The 21,120-nt window shown below is 40.7% G+C and overlaps 1 protein-coding gene across 5 annotated transcripts in view; it reads left to right on the plus strand.

The window, feature by feature from the left end:
* sdk1a (sidekick cell adhesion molecule 1a) overlaps positions 1-21,120 on the plus strand; it is a 267,661-nt gene that overhangs the window by 159,338 nt on the left and 87,203 nt on the right. For 3 of the 5 annotated variants that reach the window (XM_058377701.1, XM_058377702.1, XM_058377704.1), the window contains exons 6-8: positions 7,609-7,635; positions 18,186-18,297; positions 18,614-18,804. In XM_058377701.1, coding sequence (XP_058233684.1) covers positions 7,609-7,635; positions 18,186-18,297; positions 18,614-18,804 — 330 coding nt within the window. The remainder of the gene's footprint in view (positions 1-7,608; positions 7,636-18,185; positions 18,298-18,613; positions 18,805-21,120) is intronic. The other 2 variants (XM_058377703.1, XM_058377705.1) reach the window with 1 other exon arrangement.

The following is a 21,120-nucleotide window of genomic DNA, read 5'->3' on the forward strand; positions in this document are numbered from 1 at the left end:
CACACATCTAAAATGACATCCCGAGCATTTCAGCAATTCGGCTGATGACGACCATCCTGACTTTGCTAGGTGGAAAGAATGTGGGAGAGGAAAAGCCTGGGGTCTTTACCCTTAACTCTTCTTCCTCTGCTTTGATGCGAGAAGCTACGCATCCGGATTTGTTCTTAAATCCGTTTTAGTAGATGATTCAGAATCTATGGAAGCATTCATGACAAACGTTCGTCTCTCCCTTTTAATTTACCCACCAGGAGCGATGGAGTTTTTTTCTCTCCTGACTCTCATCTTCCTGTGTGGTCAATAAAGAGAGCCAAAATTGTTTGGGTTTTTTTCTTCCCTCCGTCAGTTGGGCACATGGCAGCGTGTGATTTGCCTCTGGCTGCTACCCGTTGGGGTAGGAACCGTGTGGTTAGCATTTAGACAGGAAGTCCAGCATGGCTTAGTGGTGTGTGTGAGTGTGTGTGTGTGAGAGAGAGAGAGAGAGAGAGAGAGAGAGAAGAGCCCAGCCCACTATCCTGAAGGCTTTTCCTTTACCCAGCAGCAGCAGCACTATACTCCATTACTAATCCGCTCTCTGGAGAGCAGCCCTCTGGCCACTGGATCGTTAACCTTTCGCAAAGTCAGTGGCTCTGTATCCTGCCCCCCTACTCCCTTCCCTGCCTGTAGGAATCCCCTCATCATGCGGTCAGGAAGCGCAGACAGAAAGTAAGACTGAAAAACTACTGAAAACATGTGCAGCCTCTAAGCTTCGCCTCTGTTCCCTGACTTTTATTACCTTGCTCCTGTGCAAATGAGATGCTAGAGGATAAAAAGAAGATTGTAAACAGATACTGGTGTGTGTGTGTGTGGCTGGGGGGGCAGTGGGGGTGTGGTGGGGTATTTTTCTGCATTTTTCACATACCTTGACCCTTTAAATTGAAAAACGATAAGAGCGTATTTGATTTCTTTATGAATATTTAAGCAGAGACATAATTTTAATTAGCTGCATTAACACTTTTGTCAGTTGAAAACCTGTGTGTGTGTGTGGCATGCTGTGTCTTTTCCACGCGTTCACGTGTGTGTGTGATGGGGTTGGGGTCAGGGGGTATTTCTCTGCATTTTCTACAAACCCTGACCCTTAAGAGCCAAAAGGTTTACTTATTTTAAGATTTAAACGTAGACATAGAATTAAATAGCTGTGTTAATAATTACAAGGATAGTAAAACGTGTGTGTGTGTGTGTGTGTGGCATGCTGTGTCTTTTCCACACGTTTCTGTAACTGGCACATCACACTTGTAGTAATTGGTTCTTTTCCTATGCTTTATTGAGTCTTTATGATTAGTTCAGTCGTTTTGGCGTCTGTGCTGATCCACATAAAAGACCAAAATGTGTGAAGCTGTTGCCGGGATCATTTCTGTAAGTGCTTTAGCACAGCCCTGTAATTATCAGCAGACTTTCAAAACTAAGCCTGGTAACTACACATTTGCAGTATAACAGGCCCGGACTTGCCTTTCAATATTTTCATCTTAGTTTATTTCAGTCGTGGGGTCTATGAAGCAAGTCTATTCAAATGTGTACCCTTCATCTCTGTGTGGAAAAATAAAAACCGAGCCGCACTTATTAAAACTCCTAGGACATATCAAGCGCCGTCTCTTCATCAGACAGCTCTAAGGGGTGAAAATGGATCCGTACCGCATCGCGCTGCACCACACCACCTCACTCACCCCACCATTTACCCTCTTATCTGTGTGGTTTAATTTCCAGCCCAGTCCACTCCTGCACCCGGCTTGTAATTTTGCAGGGAGATGGAACTCTGTAATGATGTCCCTGGCGAGGAGTGCACGAAGAGGACGAGGAAAAAAAGAAAAACTCTTAACATGGGAGATTGGTGTAGAGGAGTGTAACATTTAAGCCAGAAAGATTTCCAGCAGCTCTGTCTCCCTTCAAACCTCCCCCGGCTACGACTACTACTAGCACTTCTACCGCTACTACTACTACTACAGCGAGGACGGATGCGCCGAATAGATCCTGCATTACGAGCGAAAGGAATTAGGCTCTTTATTTCATGTGGAGGTTATTTTAAGACCGTGGAGGCCGCGGTATGTGTTGTGCCACAGTTTGGCTTAGTGAGGCTTAATGCTTGGAGCGTCTGAGAAGTCACTCACAGAGCCGAAAGCAAAAGAATAGGTCACTGATGAGGGATTTCAATGCCATTCTTTTTGGTACTCAAGTGAATCGTGAATAGGCGCATCTCTTCATTTGGCACGAGTTCTATAGACAGGCTTGTGTAGCTCTTAAAAAGCAACTTCACTCCTTTTAAAATTATTACAATTTCACATCAGGCTGCTCTGAGCTTAAATTTGAGTGCTTTTGCTTCCAGCAGAACAGAGCCAACTGTCATTTGCTGAAGCTGTGCATTAGACACCAAATGGATAAAGGCTAATGAATGAACTGCACAACATCCCTTTCCCTGAAATGGAGTGAGTGAAAACAAAGTTTTGGTGCTGCTAAAGTGTTAGCCCTGCTGTTCCAATGTCAACCTTTCATACGCTTGGACAAGTGTATGTAATTAATAAGAGCTAGCTGTCACTTTTTATTTCTCTGACACTGCTTTCTGTTTGGAATTACTGATCGCTTCTCTAAATAAGTGGAACTTAAATTGACAGTCTAAGGTGGCAATTTGAAATAAAACCCAAACGCCAAGTTTTTTTGTAATTACATTAACGTCTGAGAGATGGAGAGTTTTCTTGTCATGACAGGAAGCTTTATTCCAAAGCTCTACAAACAGCACTGCTTTGTTTTCTTACTACATTCATATAATTTAATTACGAACTACAGGAAGAATCCATTCAGCTTTTCTTTTCTTTTTTTTTACCAGTGTGATCAGTGATGAGGATTTATTGAACTATTCAATTAGACTCTTGATGAATTGCGTTTCTTTTCAGCTGCGAAAAAAGCTGAAAGTTTGGTCTGTGACAGTGCTCTGAATGGTTGTACGAATACGTGAGGACACACAGCTCTTTCTCCAGCAGCGGACATGAACTCGGGTCATAGTGGCAGCTTCAGTTCTCCAGGTGAAATGCCAGCGATCTTTAAAGTTTAGGCGCCTGCCCCATAGCTGTCGGCTGGACTGATTGGCACTGAACGTTGGAAAGGTTGCTGAAGGTCCTATACTCTCGAAGGGGATTTATTCTTTTTCGAAATCCATTCTTGTCTTTGCGGTGTCTGGTACATGCACGGAAAATAAGGCAGAGTGTTGGTAAACTCAGAGCTGTCGTGGGATTGATGATCAATAGTGACAGCCGAGGGATTTTTAGGGCAGAGAGAACGGAAAAGTAGATAAAAAATAGATAGCGAGCACGTAGGGCCGTGAATAACAAGGAGGGGAAGGTGTGAGTCGATGAGGAAGGCTGCTGAGGAGAAAAGAGAATGACAACGTCACTTCTGGCCTTGTAGACAACTCTAAAGAGTAAAAGTGAAGTGACTCCCGTTCATACACGTTCGAATGCCGAAGACCAGAAACGCAAGCTCACTGTGAGCGAGTTTCACATTTTGCTGTGTTCCAAAGTTCAAGTTTGTTGACCAATAGAAGATCCACATGTCACATGTGACCTCTGCAGAAAGTAGACGAAAGACTATAGCGCTGATATTTCTCACCAATCCATTTAATTCAGTGCAGCTTTAAAAGAATGGAAAATCACCATTAAAAGCTGATATGCTCGATTTGCAGCAGGTTTATCGTAGTGTTTACTCTGGATTCATGAACACAGACACATGATTCGTTTAAATCTCTACTACTAAGGAAGCAAACATCATAAACACACGATCACTAAGTTAACTGGCAACCCAACGCCTTGGCAGGTGACGTCATATCCGGGTGCCGCTCATATTCGCAGCAGTCCCTGAAGAAATTCTGAAAGTCTAGTGTGTCTGAGCCTTAAGTGCTGCCTCCTGTAACTTTCACCAACTTTAAATTTAAGAGATAGTGTTTTTAACGAGCTTTCCATGCTTCATCCATTATTCTCTTTGCCCACTGTCATGCTGCACTTGATGCGAGTCGGAACGTCGATGCTTTTTGCGCCTGGCCCCACGCTGGAATTCTAAATGCATACGAAACCCCATCTCTTAAAGAATAGAAAGAGGAGGTGAGACGGAGTCTCTTATTGCTATGACTAATTTAATCACAGGACTCTTCCTATTTTCTGAGCTGCTGTGTTGTGTATTGAATGTCAAGAAGAAACCTGTTGATTGACAGTTCATATGGTAGACTGTGGAACAGAGCAGGCTTTTATGAACCTGTCTCAGTCCATCTAAGGACAGGAAGTAACCCTACTCCCCCCAAACGCCACCCCCCACCACTTCTCTCCTTATTGGCATGCAGCAGTGCTTGATATTTTGCACTGTCACGAACAGGGAATGGCTGTCTCTCTCTCTCTCTCTCTCTCTCTCTCTCACTCACTCTGTCTCATTCTCTTTCTCTCTCTACGCCACATTTCATACGCCATGTCTAATATTTCACTTCAGAGCTCCTATTGTAGCTTTTGTGACTTTAAAAGCGAAAGACTGCAGGATTTTAAGCAGTCAAGAGCGTCTATTATAAAATGGGCTTTTCTGTATTTAAATGGAGAGGTTTTTAGCAGCTGAGATTTTAGTACTGTGAGAGTCCAGCGCTCAGTCAAGCAATGCTCTGACTCCTCTAATTTCTTAAAAAAACAACAAAAATACAGATGAGATGTGAATTTCAAAACAAACCCAAGCAGCGGTTGGTCTGATTATCCAACGCCTTGCACCCACCACATGCCGGGCATGCACATTTCTGGAAAGTTCACGCCAAAGTACCACCCCCTGTCATCCCAGCAGGTAATCTGCTTTCCCTGAGGGTCTGGACCGGTCAGGAAAAACCGCAGCCCTCTCACACTCCCGTCCTTTTACTTTCACCAGCCGAGCAGCATCAAGTGGAGCCAATCAGCCATGTTAGCGGATTCAAAGCCAGTATCTGTACTGCTTTTTCTGTCTGTGATGAGTGTAGAAAGGCAACGGTAAGCTGGTGTAATCACAGGTCGGTCTGCTTGTGGGCCTCTGCTTGGACTTGATGCTTGATTGTGAGGTTTATCACAGAGGGAAAGACTCACAGGGTAACTGTAGGAACACAAGTGATCATTGCTTTTTAATCCTCCGAAGCCCAAGCGATGCTGACATGTGCCTCTGATTGAATTGAGTCTGTCTAATGCTGGCCCACATTTCCCCAGAGGCAGATGGTGAAGGAAGGAGGCGAGAGAAACAAGACATCCAAACTGATCATGAGGAACAGACAATGAATATGGATCAGCCCCGATGTCCCGCTGTAACCTCCACAGACGTGCATGGGCGTCTGGGCCACCAGCGCTGTTCACATGCATTTATGTGCAGTGTCTGTAAACAGGAGCTGAGCACCAACTTCTGCCCCCGGCACCTGCCAACAAGAGGAAGGCCACCCAGCCCAGTGGAGCGTCTCTGCCAGTCCCATCACCTGGCACAACAAGTGACACAAGCCGGCAGGGACACAAGGCCCTCAGCACCGGTCACAGCGTCTAGAAAGGCCACAGCACCATCTCTATGTACCAAGACACGTGACAAGCATGAGAGTGCGGCTTTGTGGGAAGACAGAGCTCTGCTTGCAATCAACAATCTCACCAGCTGTCACAAAATTGCTGTCTTTTAGGACAGGAGAGTTGTCAGAGCTCTCGTTCCAGCCTCCTCATTTGTGGCTGTTGTTGTGCCAAAAAATCAGAATATTGGCACAGTCCAATCTGTATAAAATAGAGAACCAACTAAAAAAACAGCCAGTAAACAGGGACAGCCATGAGGTGTGAAAGTAGAGAGAATTAATTGTAATAAAAACAGCAAAACACACAGGCAATGAAAATCCAAAAACGTGTCATAAGTAATTATTTGGTTTGACAGTGTTGATAGATAATTTGATTAGACAGTAAAGGGGCGTTCATCCAAACAGAGGCTCATCACAGAGTGTTCATTTTCAATGAGAGCTGAGAGCGGCTTCCTGCGGCTTGAACCACAGCGATCGTTGGGGATCAGATGTGGGCGTGTCCAGTGATCCAGGAAAAATTTAACTTGATGTAAATATGGAGCGACTCGGTGCAGCGGCTACAGATGAAGACAGTAGATCTGCTTCACCTTCATCTCATAGGATCTGTTGCAGATATACATTGCTGAATTTCATACACGAACACCAAATCTCCCTCCAGAATGTTTCATTTCAGCTGCAAGAAAAGCGATTTGATGTCAAGTGGAACGTTAGTTGCGCCACTCGCTGAGAAACTTTGTTACTATAGCAACCAGTACAGCGACTGGAATTTCATTTCATTGAATTATTAAATGTTGGCAAAAACATTTCAGATAATTCTATAAAATAATTAAAATCTAATTATATATTATACATTATATTATAAAAATAATTAATATATAATTAATAAATAAAAAATCTTTGACTGTGGTCTATGCTGATAGTTGTTTTTTGGTAGAAATTATCATTACTTCAACAAGGACCCAACTTGGTGATATACATAAATATATAAAATAAATTGATACATTTATAAAAATTTAATTCTATAGATATGCAAACATTTATCAATTTATTTCTTGATTTTTTTTTTCTTTTTAGCCAGACTTTGGTTAATTTTCCCCTCAATTCTATTTTTATTCTTTTTTATTTCTTGTTTTTTTTTTTTTTTGTTAACCAGAATGCCTTTCTATGCAGTAGACCTTCCAGAGATCCCACTTGCCACTCGCCTGGTGGTTAACAGCCTACTAATCACTGGTCCTAATGGAATAACGGACCGCTGCCTGGCTGCAGAGACTGAATTGAACCACACCAGCAGCCAAACGCAGCTCCACATAATCCTAGTGTTTAACCCAAACCCTCCAAGCAGCAAATGAAAAATATTCGTCTTCCCGGCATTATCTCCAAAGACACACATCTCTCCCACAACATTTTCTCCTCTGTGGTGGTTTCTACGGTGCTTGATTTCATCTGGCCAGGATTGTATGACTGAACCTTGCTCCTTAAAGCTCCCTCGTCCCTAAAGTATTACATATTTCATAGCTTTAATGCCTGTTGTCTTTTTTTTAAGCAATCAAGCAGCTGTTCTGCTGTTGGTTTGGTTTTTCCCACTTAAAAGTGTTATCAGATCACCTTTTCACGCTTCACGTGAATTCATTAGGCGCTGTCTAAATTAAGGCTGCAGCACTGATTTAGGAGGGAAATAAACAAGGACAGCTTTGCAATTTAAGGCCCTTCTGTTTCAATTTACTGTCTCGCAAATTCCTGCCAGCCTCCGGTGGCTGTCGAGCCAAAATGTGCCACTACAAGCCAGTCCAACTTTGATGGGTATTTTCTTTTCCAGATAGCAGTCTTGTGCGGAAGAGAATGACATGTTGTCACTGGGTTACATAAAGCCTTGAGTGTGTGTGTGTGTTTCAAATCTAGATCTCTTGTCTGTTTAGTAGTTTGCCATTTATTAACCATAATTATTGGCAGAAATGATGTAGTCGTTTTTATTTGAAACATACTCACTGTATTGGCTGGTATTTGTCTTTTTTATTGTTTTTTTTTGTGCCTCTGCTGCCGGACAGCAAGCAAGAGGAATCGTGGATCACATGGTAAGAGTCTTTTTTGCAAACTCATAAAAAATCAGAGAAAAGAAAGACTTTTGGGAATAAAGGTACCAAACATTTATTCATTGGCACTATGGATCTTTTATATCATGATATTAAATACTGATATGGCTTCTGTGTGTCTTTTCCTGTGTTGTTTGATTCATTGTGTTTTGATGTGTAAAATTGTTCATCCTCTGGCTAAACAAAGTTTCGGGATAAATAAAGCAGATAATAAAACTGTAGTTTAGATTAAATGACTGAAAGGTTCTCATACAGTATGAAACTGTTTCTGTTGGATTGTAACATGGGTAATTCCTGTGATCTCCTGTCAGGCATTTCTCCACTATTGTGTCGGCCTGTCTCCATCTTAGCATTAGTCCTTGTCTCTGCCTTAGTGTTAGTCTGTGTCTCTGCCTTAGTGTTAGTCTGTGTCTCTGCCTTAGTGTTAGTCCGTGTCTCTGCCTTAGTGTTAGTCTGTGTCTCTGCCTTAGTGTTAGTCTGTGTCTCCACCTTAGTGTTAGTCTGTGTCTCTGGTCTTAGTGTTAGTCCGTGTCTCTGCCTTAGTGCTAGTCTGTGTCTCTGCCTTAGTGTTAGTCCGTGTCTCTGCCTTAGTGTTAGTCTGTGTCTCTGCCTTAGTGTTAGTCTGTGTCTCTGCCTTAGTGCTAGTCTGTGTCTCTGCCTTAGTGTTAGTCTGTGTCTCCACCTTAGTGTTAGTCTGTGTCTCTGCCTTAGTGTTAGTCCGTGTCTCTGCCTTAGTGCTAGTCTGTGTCTCTGCCTTAGTGTTAGTCTGTGTCTCCACCTTAGTGTTAGTCTGTGTCTCTGCCTTAGTGTTAGTCTGTGTCTCTGGTCTTAGTGTTAGTCCGTGTCTCTGCCTTAGTGCTAGTCTGTGTCTCTGCCTTAGTGTTAGTCCGTGTCTCTGCCTTAGTGTTAGTCTGTGTCTCTGCCTTAGTGTTAGTCTGTGTCTCCACCTTAGTGTTAGTCTGTGTCTCTGGTCTTAGTGTTAGTCTGTGTCTCTGCCTTAGTGTTAGTCTGTGTCTCTGCCTTAGTGTTAGTCTGTGTCTCTGGTCTTAGTGTTAGTCTGTGTCTCTGCCTTAGTGTTAGTCTGTGTCTCTGCCTTAGTGTTAGTCTGTGTCTCTGCCTTAGTGTTAGTCTGTGTCTCTGCCTTAGTGTTAGTCTGTGTCTCTGCCTTAGTGTTAGTCTGTGTCTCTGCCTTAGTGTTAGTTTGTGTCTCTGCCTTAGTGTTAGTCTGTGTCTCTGCCTTAGTGTTAGTTTGTGTCTCCATCTTAGCATTAGTCCTTGTCTCTGGTCTTAGTGTTAGTTTGTGTCTCTGCCTTAGTGTTAGTTTGTGTCTCTGCCTTAGTGTTAGTTTGTGTCTCTGCCTTAGTGTTAGTTTGTGTCTCTGCCTTAGTGTTAGTCTGTGTCTCTGCCTTAGTGTTAGTCTGTGTCTCTGCCTTAGTGTTAGTTTGTGTCTCCATCTTAGCATTAGTCCTTGTCTCTGGTCTTAGTGTTAGTTTGTGTCTCTGCCTTAGTGTTAGTTTGTGTCTCTGCCTTAGTGTTAGTCTGTGTCTCTGCCTTAGTGTTAGTCTGTGTCTCTGCCTTAGTGTTAGTCTGTGTCTCTGCCTTAGTGTTAGTTCGTGTCTCTGCCTTAGTGTTAGTCTGTGTCTCTGCCTTAGTGTTAGTTCGTGTCTCTGCCTTAGTGTTAGTCTGTGTCTCTGCCTTAGTGTTAGTCTGTGTCTCTGCCTTAGTGTTAGTTCGTGTCTCTGCCTTAGTGTTAGTCTGTGTCTCTGCCTTAGTGTTAGTCTGTGTCTCTGCCTTAGTGTTAGTCTGTGTCTCTGGTCTTAGTGTTAGTCTGTGTCTCTGGTCTTAGTGTTAGTCTGTGTCTCTGCCTTAGTGTTAGTTTGTGTCTCTGCCTTAGTGTTAGTCTGTGTCTCTGGTCTTAGTGTTAGTCTGTGTCTCTGCCTTAGTGTTAGTCTGTGTCTCTGCCTTAGTGTTAGTTTGTGTCTCTGCCTTAGTGTTAGTCTGTGTCTCTGCCTTAGTGTTAGTCTGTGTCTCTGGTCTTAGTGTTAGTCTGTGTCTCTGCCTTAGTGTTAGTCTGTGTCTCTGGTCTTAGTGTTAGTCTGTGTCTCTGCCTTAGTGTTAGTCTGTGTCTCTGCCTTAGTGTTAGTCTGTTTCTCTGCCTTAGTGTTAGTCTGTGTCTCTGCCTTAGTGTTAGTCTGTTTCTCTGCCTTAGTGTTAGTCTGTGTCTCTGCCTTAGTGTTAGTTCGTGTCTCTGCCTTAGTGTTAGTTCGTGTCTCCATCTTAGCATTAGTCCTTGTCTCTGGTCTTAGTGTTAGTCTGTGTCTCTGCCTTAGTGTTAGTCTGTGTCTCTGCCTTAGTGTTAGTTTGTGTCTCTGCCTTAGTGTTAGTCTGTGTCTCTGCCTTAGTGTTAGTCTGTGTCTCTGCCTTAGTGTTAGTCTGTGTCTCTGCCTTAGTGTTAGTTTGTGTCTCTGCCTTAGTGTTAGTCTGTGTCTCTGCCTTAGTGTTAGTCTGTGTCTCTGCCTTAGTGTTAGTTTGTGTCTCTGCCTTAGTGTTAGTCTGTGTCTCTGCCTTAGTGTTAGTCTGTGTCTCCACCTTAGTGTTAGTCCGTGTCTCTGCCTTAGTGTTAGTCCCTGTCTCCACCTTAGTGTTAGTCTGTGTCTCTGCCTTAGTGTTAGTCTGTGTCTCCACCTTAGTGTTAGTCTGTGTCTCTGCCTTAGTGTTAGTCCCTGTCTCCACCTTAGTGTTAGTCTGTGTCTCTGCCTTAGTGTTAGTCCCTGTCTCCACCTTAGTGTTAGTCTGTGTCTCTGCCTTAGTGTTAGTCTGTGTCTCTGCCTTAGTGTTAGTCTGTGTCTCTGCCTTAGTGTTAGTCCGTGTCTCTGCCTTAGTGTTAGTCTGTGTCTCCACCTTAGTGTTAGTCTGTGTCTCCACCTTAGTGTTAGTCTGTGTCTCCACCTTAGTGTTAGTCTGTGTCTCTGCCTTAGTGTTAGTCCCTGTCTCCACCTTAGTGTTAGTCTGTGTCTCTGCCTTAGTGTTAGTCCCTGTCTCCACCTTAGTGTTAGTCCATGTCTCCGCCTTAGTGTTACATTACGTCCCTATGGTAACTTAATCGACCGTCCTGAGATGAGTTATCTTTCCCCACATAATTAAGTTCAGTTTGAATCAATCACTCCAAAATTCGTTCATCTTTATACCAATAAAATATATCATAAAACATGAATTTATCTGAATGAGCTTTTTTGCTTTAATAAACTCAAAATTCAGCACCAATAATATGAATATATATATTAGAGTAACCCGTTTCTGTACTGTATAGAAGATTTATTTCATCTTATTGTACCATTTAATATTTTTATAGTCATATACTTCAACCACTAATGGAAATGAGTAGCTTATGCAAGCAGGTTTTTACAGGAACTAACTGGCAATGGTATTGTGAAAATTCCTGGTAAGATCTAAATGTGTGATTTTAGACAAGGTATAATTTTTGAATTTTTATTAAAACAACAACAACAACAACAACAATAATAATAATAATAATAATAATAATAATAATAATTATAATAATAATAATTATTATTATATTATTATTATTATTATCATTATTATTATTATTATTGTTGTTGTTGATGATGTTGTTAAAAAAATATTTTAAAAATTATAATTTGTCATAAATCTTAAAAAATGTAAAAGATTATTTATTGTAGACAAAAAACAATTTATAATATTATATTGGATCAATTAAACAAATTTACCTAGGTAAAAATCCCTGAGGAAGATTCTCTAAGGAGCTTGGGAAAAAATGACCAGCCAGGTTTCCTTATAAACCTACATAAAATGCTGCATTTTTAAAGAGAACAGCGCTGTCATGCCACATACTGACTCTGTTCCTTTTATTACAGTTTACTGCTTTTTTTTATAGAAAATGTTGTTATGTAGAAAACATTTACTTGAATTATATTGGAAGGAATCTTTGCTTCACGTGTAATTAAGGCTGCTGCTGTAGTCCTGGACGTTAGAGCTCCAATTACTATTGCTATTATTATATATAAAACATATTACAAACTAAATGAGGGAAAAAAGACTATCCTTAATGATACCATGGCAGTGAAGGAAAATAAAGTGAGAGTGAAGGTAGACTTATGCTTCTCGTGATTCATTCTTTAAAATGTTAACACGCTGTTGACTTTATATTCAGCCATAAAGAGAGTGGAAGGTCTTGTAGCTGTTCGCTTCTTGCCCTTCATGGTCATGCTGATTATTAAACCCACTTTTAGAGAACCCTTATTAAAATACACTTGACTGGTGTTGCTTCTTCCCTTGGTGCTCCCACCAGCACCGCATGCATGCTGCTTTTTTACTCCAAAGCTTTTTGTGTACTCGAATAATTAATGTGTGACTAATCTGGCTCTATTGGCAGCCAGGCTGCGCCACACAGAGAAATTGTCTCCATATTGATTGTTCGCCAGAGACGGGCTAGAGGATTAGGGCAGATAATCTTGCATATTTTTTCCGCACCCCAAGTAAACAGACACGTTCCTGTGCAGCTTGGTGCAGAACCTTCCAGAAAGTCAAGAGGGCAGGTTCAAGAGAGATCAAGTCCTCACCAGCAATGCAGGAGGATGACCCAGTGTGGAAGCCAAGCAAGAGGGAGGGAGGGAGGAAGTAAGGAATGAAAGGAAAGGAAAGGAAAGGAAAGGAAAGGAAAGGAAAGGAAAGGAAGGAAGGAAGGAAGGAAGGAAGGAAGGAAGGAAGGAAGGAAGGAAGGAAGGAAGGAAGGAAGGAAGGAAGGAAGGAAAGAAGGAAGGAAGGACAGGAAGGAAATAAGAAAGGAAGGAAGGAAGGAAATAAGAAAGGAAGGAAATAAGAAAGGAAGGAAGAAAGAAAATAAGAAAGGAAGGAAGGAAGAAAATAAGAAAGGAAGGAAGGAAGGAAGGAAATAAGAAAGGAAGGAAGGAAGAAAATAAGAAAGGAAGGAAGGAAATAAGAAAGGAAGGAAGGAAGAAAATAAGGAAGGAAGGAAGGAAGGAAGGAAGGAAGGACAGGAAGGAAATAAGAAAGGAAGGAAGGAAGAAAATAAGGAAGGAAGGAAGGACAGGAAGGAAATAAGAAAGGAAGGAAGGAAGAAAATAAGGAAGGAAGGAAGAAAATAAGAAAGGAAGGAAGGAAGGAAGGACAGGGTGAAGTTCATAGAGAGAGGTTATTTACGTTAATATCCTTGAACCATTATATTTTAAGAGATTATTGTAAATAGGAAGGGAGAGATGGAGGAAAGCTATTTAGTTCATAGAGGGAGATGAGCTAGCTTAATATTCATGAGCCATTATATTTTATGTAAATATTGTAAATATTCAATAAATAAATAAATAAATAAATAAATAAATGCATCTATATGTAAAAACATCCCAGTCCAGAGGCTTTGGGAGAAAAAGACGCAGCCTTTGAAGTTAAAGCTGTACTGTTTTTTGTTGTTGTTTTGGGTTTTTCTCGGAACAAGCTTAAAGAAATTGTATCTGATGCCTTCTGACATAGCCTGAGATCACAGAGCTTGGGAGATACCGCTGTTGAGCAGCTCCCTCATGATTCCCGTGGCTTTCTGAAGGAATAGGCAATAAAAACAGAGGCGTTGAGGCGAGGCAAAAAAAAAAACTCCATGCTGCCACTTACTTGAGAGCTCTCCCGCCCAGTATGGCAGAGCTCAGTGTTTCTTCTCAAGCGTCTAATCATACCTGTGAATCCTGCTAAAAGTTAGTGTCCGCACATCTGGATGGAAGGAATGCAGGAAGCGTAGGCTTTATACATGCAGCCTTCGTCAATAAATAAATACAAAAACATCTTTTTCTGCATGGCTTCAGTTCTCTGTTCATAAAACCTTTACACTGTGAAATGTTTAATCCCAGCCATTAATCCTGTGAGTTCAGTCGAGAAGGTAGAAATCCATCAATAGTCTAGAAGTTGAAGCGGTTCCAAGATACCGAACTCTGAAAGCACTATGCTAATAGCAAGGATTTCCAGCAGCGAGCTGATTCGAGTTCACCAAATTAAGTGTCCCGTGTGTTTTTCCTTGGTCTAATTTCGACTTGTTTTTGCTTGTTAGAGAAAAAAACATAGTGATGTAGTCAATATCACAAGGAAATGGATTTCTCGACCCTTTTGAAGAAAACAAGAGAAATTGCCCTCACTTTTAACATTTTCTGACATAACTGAGGTATTTACATGTCTAATATAGTGTGGTGCGTAAAGTGCTTCAGAAGAGCAGAGTGAGGATGATGTGTGGCCTGGATACCGACAAATTTATTCGTAATAAGATTAGAAGAAATGTGATAGTCATGAAAAACGTTTCGTATTAGCTCGAATTGTACACAACCGAGTCACTGCTCATTTTCTTATGGAATACACTGACTATATTAAATCGTTTATTTATTACACACATTTTTTTTCCTGTCGTGTAAATCCATTCATTTCATTATAATGAATGATAAAAAAAAGAAATTAAAACCTAATCCAGAAATTAACATAATTAAATCCACGCCTACATAAGCTCTGTATTTAGGAGGCTGTTTATTAGTCATTTTGTTATTTTCAGCTCTGTGAGCTTTGCCTTTTATGGAGTTTTGGGGGCGTCGCTAAATGCAAATTAGCTGTGCTGTGAGATCAATCTGTCATTTACGGCTTTAATCGGCATACTGTATGTACACGAGTACTAAGGAACATGCTGAAGGGGTTTGGAATTTTTACATATCAGGTTTTACTAGAGTTTTGAGTCAGGAGAATTCCCATGTGGACGGTGCCACGCCCTTACCTTCCTGCTTTCTCACCAGTCCCTTGTTTTCCCTTGACGTGCTGGTCTATAAATGTCTGTATTGCTGTCTTGGTCAGCTCTGACAAACACCTGTAGAGACATAAGGTCTACTCAGTCTCTGCTTACTTGCCAAATTCAGGAAATAATTGTTTTGGTGAATGGCATGTAGTGATGTTGGTCATGTAATGTAAAATGGTTCTGTTTTTTTGCATCATATATGAAACCCCAAAGTGGTACTTTATATAGATCCATTTTGAAGAGTTTATTGAAGAGCTAGATGATGATGATGATGATGATGATTATTATTATTATTATTATTATTGTTGTTGTTGTTGTTATATACAATTTAGACAAGAAGGTACAGCAATCCCAAGCACAGTGTTCATTTGTTTCAATAGAAAACAACAACATTGTGTTATAAATTCTGAATAAATTGTCTGTAGTCTTGGTGACAGCAAAACTCCTCCCACTTATTGAAGCCTTTCTGTCATTTTAGTTTGAATAATTTGACAAATTTAATAATGATCTTTTCGTAACTGCGTCCCTCATAAACCCTCCCAGCGTTATATTCATAGAGATACATCTCCCACAGTTTTTAACAATCAGGAAAAAGGTTTCACCGGCCAAGTACAGAACCCCACGGTTCTATATAGAACCCCATGGAATGTTTTCTGAGCGGGTAGAAAACGGATGAAGCAGGATGTCGGTGCATGAATTGAACGTGGCATTTCTTACGAGCAAACCAGAAATCATTTTCATAATCTATAGCGTGGGTCAAAGAAACAGCAGGCAGCATCAGCAAGGGAGCATCCATAATCAATAACAATAACAATATCAATCAATAGCAGGCACAAAACCAAGAAACACTAAACTAAGGAGGAACAAAGAAAGCGCTGAAACCATCGGCTTCGAAAACACACATGCTGGAAATAAACCTTTGGAAAGACCATGAGGGTAAACTTAGTAGGAACTATACAGGTAACAGGTGAATGCAGAAGGGGAAGACACAGGACCAGGAAGTGTCAGAATAAGGCTACAGCACTGAGGGGACACATTACAGGTCAAGTACTTTCTGTTTTAATATATAGTATTTTAAATATAGCTACAAATGAAAAGGTTACCAGCACAGAGCCCCATTTCCAACCTCTTAACATTTTTTTTACTATGATTGAACATAATCTGGCCTTAAATGGCTTGAACACTTGCTGCAGGTCTGTATCTTATATCTCATTCTAACACGATCAATTGCAGGTTGTCGTTTATCTTTTGTTTGCTCTATTATGTTCTGGGTTGAGAACTTAAAATGTATGATGCCGGTTAATCAGGTAAAAGAGGACAAACGTCAGCTTAGTTACAGCCGAGTCCAAGACCTGGCATGGTTTCTGGGTGATGAAAAACATACCAAAATTTAATATATACATTTAGTGGTGTTTTTATTACAACATGACCTAAATATGACAGCAATTCTTTCTACATTCATTTATGCATTTATGTTTATTAATAAGCTCAGATATCTGCATCCATTTTGACCCGCTCTTATTAGAATGTAAATGTGCCTCATTAACCTATTTACTTTTTTATTATGTCGTGTTTAAGGCATGACAAGTTTCTTGTAAGCAATCAAGAGTCATGTATGTATGCAGATGGGGAAAAAAATGACAGTGCTGTCTCTCACCTGTCAATCAGAGCGGCTGTATGTTACGACGCCATGTGATGCAGCAGGAGCAGCAGTAAAGAAATAAAATCTCAGAGAAAGCATCCTCTAAGTGTTAAAAGTGGTGATGTTGAAGTTATATGACTGTAGCCTTTATAGTTTTTTACTTTTTGTATTTAAGCTTCAAAAAAATCATAGTAGTTGTGTTGATTTCTGCAGATGATCGTGATAAACAAAACATAAACAAAGCATTGTTGGTCACAGAGTTTATTTTCTGGAATTATCCGAACGCCACTGGAATAATCCTACTTGCTTTTTGTTGAAGGAACCAGAGAGATGATTATTTCTCTATTAAATAGTTAAATATTATTCACATTCTCTCTCACATTGCTGATTGGACATGGCATGACTATCACAAGGATAAAAGAACGAGATTTTTATTCGGTTATTGTTATTATATCTTATCTAATTAGAGACATTCCTTTAGACTCATTAGACTCATTCCTTTTCTTTAAGTGTCTACATATTTGTATTAATGCCTTGAGTTGAGAGCATTTCTAAAACATGAATGTCCAAGGTAAAAAAAAAATAAAAATAAGCATGAATGAATGCATCATTAAATTCAAGGTTAGATACATAATATACCTTATTGTAAATATCCTCCAGCTCTGTGTTTTCTGTTACCTGCTGTCTCTTATTCATGTGTGCAATGTTTATGATGCTCAGTAAGGATCTACTGTGTCCAGGTGGCGTTAATGTTGATGCATTTTTAGTGTTGTGTTTTCCAATTTGTTGTCACCTTAAGGTTTGCTCGTTGGCGACTATACCCTGCCAAAGTCCCCCCCAAAAACCCTGATAATTTGTTAGAGTCAAGCACAGATTGTACAGGTCTAAAATGTTAAGGAAAAAAAAACCTCACAGGAAGCTGTTATGTTTTAGACACAAGTCAGTTCACTTGGCATATGCTGAGGAACACATCAACAAACCACTTGGGCTGTGAAACGGGATTTTGTCATACTGGAGCTCTTCAGAAAGGGGAAGGTAGAATTAATGCAGTCCAATTTTGGCAGATTTTCGAGAAAAGCCTCCTGCCATCAGTCATGAAGTTAAAAACGAAATGTGGGATTCAGGACAACAAGGCAAAACATACGGCAGAATCAACAGAAAAATTGTTTGAAATGAATAAAGTCAAAGTTTTGCCTTGACCCTCAGAGTCTTTAGACCTTAATATAATAGTAAGTCGTTGGATTGATTTGAAGACAGATGGCCAACCAATCTGGCAGTCGGATGAGCCGTGGAGAAATGAGTGAACGTCACAACTGAGGCGATTCAAAAGCGACTGAAGGCAGCTGTAAAATCAGAGGGGAGAGCGGGCATCCAAGAACTAGAGAATATTTACAACAGATTATTAATTTGATCGATTCTTTCATCATTTTAAATGAAGGGAGCTCAAACTTCCACATGCTTCCTAACCGTCATTACACGGTTAGTCGAAATCAGCATCAAAGGCTAGCTTCATCTTTACAAGAAACAAGCCGTCGTGTTTCAATATTTTAGTTATTTTCCTGCTGCAAGACAGAGCTTGATTTAACAACCAGTCAAATTTTTACGCAATTAGAATACAGATGGATCTGGCTCGTATTAAAAATGTAAAAAGCACATTTTCATGGAAGAGTGATTCGGTCTAAAAGTCAAACGAGCATGGAAAGGACCCCAGCCCTTTGAACCATGGCACAAGACCAGTGCCAAGAGACCAATTATTCAAAACATTCTCTTCTGAGCAGGATGGATATGAACCAGCTCATCAGCCTGGGCTCTGGAGCAGGTTGCTGTGACACAGCAGAATATAGTCAACATGTGGTGGCTTGGCTTTTAAGAAATTTGTTTGTTTTTTTCTCTGCATTGTGGAATTCCTTTCATTATTGAAGACGTGTTAAAGTCTGTGAGAGAGGCTATTTGTAGATTTAGAAGTAACATTTACAGAACTAATAGCACTGAAACTAATGGTGTATAAGTGCAGAAAGCTTTTGAGTTCCATCCTCACCACGCTTTCCTCCTCTTCATCTCTCTGCTCACTGATAGATTGGGAGGCCCCTGCGGACCCGGTAGCCCCAGTAATCGTGATCACCCCAAGGAATACGACAGTAGTAGCAGGGGTGAGCGAGGCCACGCTGGAGTGTATCGCTAATGCACGGTGAGTAAAGCATTAGAGCAACGCTCTGGCCTTCATGTCCGTCCTAGCCCATTTGCTTTAGGTGGGCAACAGACACACAGTAAAAAAAAATAGCCCATTAAATCTCATACAGCCAGCTCGAGCATTTCTTCTATTAGAACCTCTTAAAAGTATGAACTTTTTAAACTCGCCGATATGACAAGCTTACTTTTAAGCAGAACTTATACGTCACACCTAAGTATCGAGAGAGCTATAGCAAAGCGCTTAAATGGCTATTTGTCACTGGTTGCTTCTCTCTGTTCTTTAGTTTCCTTTGCTCTGTGTTTTCTTCCTCTAGGCCTGTGGACAAGCTGAGTTTGGTATGGAGGAGGAACGGTGTGGAGGTGGCCAGTGGCGTGGGCTCTTTCGGTCGCCGCTTGACCATCGTTAACCCCACCACTGCGGACATGGGACTGTACGTGTGTGAGGCCTCCCTGCTTGACAGCAGTGTCAAGCCTGCCGAGGCCAGAGCGTTCCTCTCTATTATAGGTATGACATCATCTTTTCTCCACCAGTTCTTGCTAATATGAAATCCTACACCACTTTGGAGTATTAGTGAATTGTTTGTGGTTTTTTCCCCCATTTTCTCAGTATTGCCAAATCCCACCCACTTACTAACTCTCCCTATTACACGACAACTAACAACTAAGGGGGGTGGGGCTAATGTGTTTCCTGTGCATTTTTTCAAACTGCCTGGCAGCTTAACACACCCAGGAAAGTGCTATCGACCCTCTTCCCCATACATAACCTCGCAGATGCCCACATGTGCCTAGTGTCAGTGTGATTGACAGTCGAGAGAGAGAGTAACGTTGCCCCTCCCACCTATTGGCAGTTTTGCAACATTAACGAGGATTGTTTTTGATTTATTTAATTTTTTTGTAGCTCTGTTTGACTACCTCAACATCCCTAATAAATCAAAGTCCAGAGAAAAAGAGAACAAATCAAGAAATTTCCATGTGCGATATCAGCATAGTGTGTATTTAAAGCCGTTAAGAGATTCTAAGCAAGAACTGAACAATGCAAACCGTCTAGCTCTGCGACAGCCGCTGCTCTGTTTGGTTATTCACTGATACTTTGTCTTCTTGCTAAAAGTTATCTATACAGTTTCCTAAGAAAGAGTTAGAGCACTTCATTATTCTCGTAGGAGTAAACCCGGAAAGAGGTCGTGCGTATCGTTAGAAGTTGTGTGTGTATATGTGCATATAAAGAAGCGGACCTGTAGCAGGATGAGTCATGGAGATTGAGGTGGCACGAGATGATGAATGTGTCCTGTCACTGTGAGATCCCTCATAAGTCTGCCGCTCACTGGCTGGTTGTCATGCAAGATGCAAGATCCCTAAATATGCATTTATTCATCTACTTATAGATGTAAAAGTCCGTTTCAGCACTTTGCCATCAGAGCGTGTGACATGGTAGGGCTTCACACTAGGAATGCACTCGGAAAGACTGTCCCTTAAGCTTAAAGCTTTACAAAAGCTACAGTCCTCTAGGGCTAGATAACCATTAGGATTCGGAAAGAATCAAAGAACCTGAAAGGACCAAAAAGCGAAGCGCATCTGATTTTTATTTCCACAGAGATGTAGATCTAATTAACATCAGCGTGGCAAAGCTTACAGAATATAGCAGAGCTTAGGAACCATATGTTGGGATACAAGAGACATGGTTTATAGTATCAGCTGGAGTGCATTCGTTTAAAAGGAAGCTTACTGTTAGTCAGCGCTGTGACTTTCACTCCACAATCTGAACTGCCTCAACAACTAGAAGCATTTTGTTTTTTCCCAGTGGCTTTGTACTCGCTATATTCTGTCTACTTACTACATGACTATAACACATCATCTACACTGTGATATTCCTATAGAGCATAAGTGCTTAAATTCTTAAAATAAGCTTATTGGACACCTTTATTAATATAAACTATTCATATCCCATATACACCAGCACTTTACTTCTATTCATTTTCTATATTTCACTCTATGTACCATACTGTACTGAACTGCTCTTTTTTTTTTTGTTGTTTACAGCATTTACACTGTTGACACTGTTGGCAGCGCACTGCCACTTTAATTCCACTCAAATCTACTCCTTACATCTCCAGTGTTTACACTCCACTGCACTCCCACATCACTCTCTTACACTCATACACTCGATTCCTTTTTATATATTTATTTCTGTTTTGTTTCATTTATTATGTTAAATTACTTTTAGTATACTTTCAAACTCTCTGTGCTGCTGTAATAGGCAAATTTCCCTCTATCTACCTCTCTGTCTGTCAATCGATCTATCTATTTGTATCTCTGTCTACCTTCGCACCTATCTATCTTCCTACTCATCTATCTATCTATCTATCTATCTATCTATCTATCTATCTATCTATCTATCTATCTATCTATCTATCTATCTATCTATCTATCTATCTATCTATCTATCTATCTATCTATCTATCTACCTATCTATCTACTATCAGTAGATTCCCACACATGAAGGGAATCCTCAAGTCTTGAGTATCTACTTGTAAATAAAGTTGTTTGTATTGTATTCTAAAGAAGCATGACTTTTGTGAAAACTGAATGAAAACCATTAATAATGACAGACTTGGCTGTTTAGAACACCTTTTCATTGCTCTCGGTCTCAGTGACACGTTTAAAATGTTATTTATTTATAGCGCGCTTATTTATAGCATCAGTAAATCCAGTCAGTGTCAGGAATTCTAAAATCTTAAAAATGGACTCTATATTAAGATGTTGGCCTAGGTAGAATTTGGATGGATGGATGGGCAGACGGGTGGACAGACAGACAGATAGCTAG

The sequence above is a fragment of the Hemibagrus wyckioides genome, linkage group LG24 (genome assembly GCF_019097595.1).
Source record: "Hemibagrus wyckioides isolate EC202008001 linkage group LG24, SWU_Hwy_1.0, whole genome shotgun sequence".
Lineage (NCBI taxonomy): Eukaryota > Metazoa > Chordata > Actinopteri > Siluriformes > Bagridae > Hemibagrus > Hemibagrus wyckioides.